Raw genomic sequence first — 6,000 nt, forward strand, 5'->3', positions numbered from 1 at the left:
TCTGATAGTTATATATCATGCATAAGTCATACGGCTGCTTTACAGGGCTTTTACTGCTCCTTTTGTCATTGCTGAAACGCAAATGATGACAGAATCACCATTTTCGGGGGAACTGTTGCTTAAGTGAAAACAGATCCCAACAAACCAATCCTTGGCTCTGATATCCTGATTTTGAGACTCATCAGATCTCATCTGTGAGAGAATCTGCTGAGTCAGCAGCTGTTAATGAACGCTTCTTGGTTGTAAATCTGACTCACACTTAGTGAACCAAGTCAAACTGATTTACAAATGCTATTCACTCCATGCTGAGTCATTTGGACAGACCACACAGATGAAGTGAAGCATATATGAGCTGCAGTATGTAGAAGGCATTGTTCCCTTCAGCTGTAATCAAGCACTGATGGAGACACTCCTAAAGGTCGCCTTTGTTACTGTGCTGATTTATGCTTCAGAGGATACAGCTGAGTGCATCTGATAATGCTTGCGTGGTTCATTTCACCGGTGTAACATTACAGGTGTTATTATGTGCTGCCTCAATAGGTAGTAGGGAACTATAAAGCTGAATCTTCACAACAAAGAGCTCTAATCAAAGCGGGGGGTGGGGGACATGTCAGCCACAGTTATAATGATTGCTACATCTGAACTAATCATTATGGAAATAAAGAGTGCCCATTTTAGACTGATTCATTTCAAATAAAGCACTGCATGTGTGAACAAGCTCTGAACGTATGAGAAGCTCCATGGTGCAATGGTTTCAAAATGATTTTATCAGATGGTAAAAATATTGATTGATGACAGTGTAACGTTATCAACTGAAATCATGATCATCAGGTCACAATATAATATTGCAATGAAATTGTTAGTATTAACAGTTGAAGTCAAAGGTTTACATACACCTTTGCAAAATCTGCAAAATGTTAATTATACCAAAATAAGAGGGCTCATACTAAATGCATGTTATTTTTTATCTAGTACTGACCTGAATCAGATACCTCACATAAAAGACCTTTACATATAGTCCACAAGACACAATAATAGTTGAATTTATAAAAATGGCCCTGTTCAAAATTTTACATACACTTGATTCTTAATACTGTGTTGTTTGTCTGTCTTGTTTGTCCTGAACAGTTAAACTGCCTGCTGTTCTTCAGAAAAATCCTTCAGGTCCCACAGCATTTTTGTGTATTTGAACCCTTTCCAACAATGACTGTATGATTACGAGATCCATCTTTTCACATATGCAACTAGTACAGAAGGTTCAAACACTCACTGCTGCTTCAGAAAAAAAACTGATGCATTAAGAACCGAGGTTGAAAACTTTTTGAATTTAAAGATCAGAGTAAACTTAACTTATTTTGTCTTCTGGGGAACATGCAAGTATCTTCTGAAGGGCAGTACTACATGAACAGAATATGATATTTAGGCAAAATAAAATTTTTTAAAATGTATCTTCGTTACGTTCAAAAGTTTACACCCCAGGCTCCTAATGCACTGAGTTTCCTTCTGAAGCATCAGTGTGCATTTGAACCATCTATAATAGTTGCATATGAGTCTCTCAGTGTCAAAATATGGATCTCAAAATCATACAGTCATTGTTGGAAAGGGTTCAAGTACACAAAAATGCTAAAAAACCAAAGTATCTGTGGGACCTGAAGGATTTTCTGAAGAACAGCAGGCAGTTTAACTGTTCAGGACAAACAAGGGACTCATGAACTATCACTAAACAAAAAAACACAGCTCTGGATCATTCAGGTAACAATGCAGTATTAAGAATCAAGTGTATGTAAACTTTTGACTTCAACTGTATATTTTCAATAGTAGTCTTAGATTTTTCGACTCAACTGTATACTATGTTACTGAACAACTATCATATTCACACACAGGATGCAACCATCGTATACGTAGTAAGGGAAACACAATGTTTAAAAGTACTTGCAATGTCAGATTTCTCCACCCAATCTTGGCACGTTTCTGTAATTTCTACATTTGTTACTTTGGGATGAAATACATAGTTATCGATTATGACACACTTGGGAGGAATGTTACACTAGACATATAAACTTAACACTTGAGGCATTATATTGCTCAACATTTACCTCATACAGTGTATACACCAGTCAGTCACTATGGGTAAATTAGACAGTCACCAGTTGAAAGTCTGGATATCCATTGAAAACAAACAAACAAACAAACAAAAAAAGAGTGAAATATTTGTACTATTTAAAACAACTGTTTTCTATTTGAATATATTTTCAAATGTAATTTGTTCCTTCAATTTCAACGCAGAATTTTATCATTACTCCAGTCGCATGATCCTTCAGAAATCATTCTAATATTTTGATTTGCTGCTCAAGAAACATTTATTATTATTAATAGGTTAAAAACAGCCGAGCGGAATTTTTTTTCACGTTTCTTTAATAAGTTCTGAAGATCAGCATTTATCTGAAATAGAAATCTTTTGTAACATTATAAATGCCTTTATCATCACTTTTGACTGACTTCAAGCTTTTGAATAGTATGGTGTATAATGTTACAAAAACGTTTTTTTATTCAGACAAATGCTGATCTTTGGATTTTTTCTATTCATCAAAGAATCCTGAATTAAATTTTCATCTGTTTTATATACTGATAACAATAATAATAAAACATGTTTCTTGCACAGCAAATCAGAATATTAGAATGATTTCCGAAGGATTATGAGACACTGAAGACAGGAGTAATGATGCTGAAACTAAAGCTTTGATCGCAGGAATAAATTACATTTTAAAATATGTGACCCTGGACCACAAAACCAGTCTTAAGTCGCTGGGGTATATTTGTAGCAATAGCCAAAAATACATTATACGGGTCAAAATTATTGATTTTTCTTTCATGCCAAAAATCATTAGGAAATTAAGTAAAGATCATGTTCCATGAAGATTTTTTTGTAAAATTCCTACTGTAAACATATCAAAATGTAATTTTTGATTAGTAATATGCATTGCTAAGAAATTCATTTGGACAACTTTAAAGGTGATTTTCTCAGTATTTTGATTATTTTGCACCCTCAGATTCCAGATTTTCAAATAGATGCATCTCAGCCAAATATTGTCCTATCCTAACAAACCATACATCAATAGAAAGCTTATTATTATTTATTGAGCTTTCATATGATGTATACATTTCAGTTTTGTAAAAGTTAACCTTATGACTGGTTTTGTGGTCCAGGGTCACATATATTTAAATAGAAAAGAGCTATTTTAAATAGTACAACATTTCACATAAAAGATCAAATAAATGCATTTAAATAAAAAAAATTGACTGATAGTGTCAAACTGAAATTCATTAAAAAAAAATCTTATAAATCTTATATTTTCACACTCAAATGTTGACCTTTGACCTTTTATGAACATGAACGTTCATGTCAAATTGACTTTGATGAGAAAAGTTTAACACATTATTTGTACACAAATAAATAATAAATGAATCTATATTTATTCATTTTGGACATTTACAAAAAATAAAAATAGAAAAAGGTATTAACTTGTTTCAAACATTTATAAAAACTTTTTAAAAATTTAAAATAGCATTTCCACTGTCATAGTCACTAGCCCAGATTGAATGTGCTTGTACTCAATGGAAAGCAACAGTTAAAGGTGTCAGGTGAACTTTGGTGAACTCTGGAAGGCTGGATTTCACAACCATCTGCCTGAGATCATGGAGGACAGAAATGCAGATGTAACAAAAGATCAAACTTACCCACAAGCACACACACGACATCCATCAGCACAATAAACAGCTTGTTCTTCTTGAGTTCTGACATGACTGTGATCTGCTCGACTCTTCTGGGCTTGACTGAAACTTAAGTGACCTGTGTGATAGTCGATGCGCTTGTTCTTCCGGGTGTCCTGTGTGTGTCACCTGCGTTAAGGTGCGCTGATGATGTAACGCGTGCTGATGATGTAACGCGTCCGCGCTGCGTGTTTTCACGGACGCGAGTTTCACGCGAGTGAACAAGACGCCTGAAGAGTGGAGACTGAACCACGAACAGTTTGAAGAGACTTTACTAGTTCAGGTACACGCCCACTACTGACGTTATGGGTGTTCTATCTCGCTCTCTCTCTTTCTCACTCACACACACTGGAGTTCAACATATAATACAAGATTAACCCGTTCAAACTAACATTGTGATTTTAATTCAATTTTTAAATCATCTTAAATTCTCTGTTTTTATTGTTGAGATTATTATTTTTATTTTTGTATGGTTTTTATGATATTATGATTTTAATTCTTTTTATGTACAGCACTTTGAATTACCATTGTGTATGAAATGTGCTATATAAATAAACTTGCCTTGCCTTGCTTTGTGTTCAGGCAAACACATACACTACCGTTCAAAAGTTTGGGGTCAGTACATTTTTATTGTTTCTTTTTTCTTTTCTTTTTTTTAAACAGAAATTAATACTTTTATTCACCAAGGATGTATTAAGTTAATAATTAAAAGTTTATTAAAAGTTAATAATAAATAATTTACATTGTTATAAAATATTTATATTTTGAATAAACACTGTATATTTTTAAACTTGTTATTCAAAAAAAAATCACAGGTTCCAAAAAATATTTGGCAGCACAACTGTTGATATTATCCAACATTGATCATTCTAATAATAAATCAGCATATTAGAATGATTTCTGAAGGATCATGTGACACTTAAGACTGGAGTAACAGCTGATGAAAATTCAGCTTTTCATCACAGGAAGAAATTCTATTTTAAAGTATGTTAAAATAAAAAAACATTATTTTATATTTTAAAAACATTGTGCAACATTACAGTTTTTTCTGTATTTTTAATCAAATAAATGCAGCCTTGATGAGCATAAGAGACTTCTTTAAAGACTGTTACAAGTCTTACTGACCCCAAACTTTTGAACGGTAGTGTATATGATAGTATTTATAATATTTCTAGTGTTAATGTATTCATAAATGACGATTAATCACTACCTAATTGTTAAATCAGATGCCGATTATAATTTATATATTGTATATAATTTATGTTATTAAAAAACGTATACGTAATTATAAGTAACCTATATTTTATCAAATGTAATAATAGTAATTGTACTTAGTCTAATTTAATCTAATAAATTTGTGTTTCATGACCCTTCATCAATCGGCCATACTGGCACACTGAATGAAAAAAATGCCACTAAACCAAATGAAACTTGCATATTTTGTTAATTATTGCTGCTGAAAATGGTCAGTTATTGTCATGTTTTGGGCTGTATTAGTCGGTCAGACCGGGAAAAACATTTGGAGTATTATAGACTGCCAAAAGTTATAACAAATCAAGGAGAAGAGTGCAAAACGCTGAGGAAGGCGTTTGTATTTTGGCCAAACTGAACCAGGATTTCCAGGGCAAGAATCTTGACAACATTCGTGTTTGCTTTTATCATTTCCGGTCAGGTAGGTGAAATATTAGGCTAATATCTTAATTAATACTGCTTGTATGTATTTTTACCACCTATTAACTTTAGTTTTTCAAAATATTGGGCCTAAATATTTCTTTAGCAGCTTCTACACATTTTTCCCATGGTTTAGACAGCATAAATTAGCACAACGTATTCAGTAGTACATTAACTGTCCAATCCATGCTGTTGTTTACATCTGAGTATCTCCAATTTGGCTGCGCATCCGGGTAACTGACCTTTGTGGTGGGGCAAGTTGTCACAACCAAAACTGCAATTAAACAGTTATTATAGCCTAAATGTAAACACTATAAAACCGCTATACAATAACTTAATAGAAAATGTAAAAGTAACAATAGTTTTGGCTATTTATAATTAATAAACTGTATTTAACCTTTTCTATGTTGCAGGAGTAATCTTATAGTGAGACTTCTGGTTCATTAGCCACTATAACAACATGCAGCAAATGGTAAAACTGTTTGCACTGCAAACTAGTGTGTTCATAATTAATATGATATCTTAAAATAATACGGTAAGACAGACCAATTTACAATA

General features: G+C 32.9%; 1 protein-coding gene across 1 annotated transcript in view; it reads right to left on the minus strand.

Annotated features, from left to right (window-relative positions):
* Positions 1-3,995, minus strand: part of plpp2a (phospholipid phosphatase 2a) — a 47,024-nt gene extending 43,029 nt beyond the window's left edge. Inside the window, exon 1 of the mRNA XM_073849100.1 lies at positions 3,739-3,995. Within this exon, the coding sequence (XP_073705201.1) occupies positions 3,739-3,802 (64 nt within the window). The 5' untranslated portion in view covers positions 3,803-3,995. The remainder of the gene's footprint in view (positions 1-3,738) is intronic.
* Positions 3,996-6,000: the final 2,005 nt, after the last annotated feature.

The sequence above is a fragment of the Garra rufa genome, chromosome 10 (genome assembly GCF_049309525.1).
Source record: "Garra rufa chromosome 10, GarRuf1.0, whole genome shotgun sequence".
In the NCBI taxonomy this organism is placed as follows: Eukaryota; Metazoa; Chordata; class Actinopteri; order Cypriniformes; family Cyprinidae; genus Garra; species Garra rufa.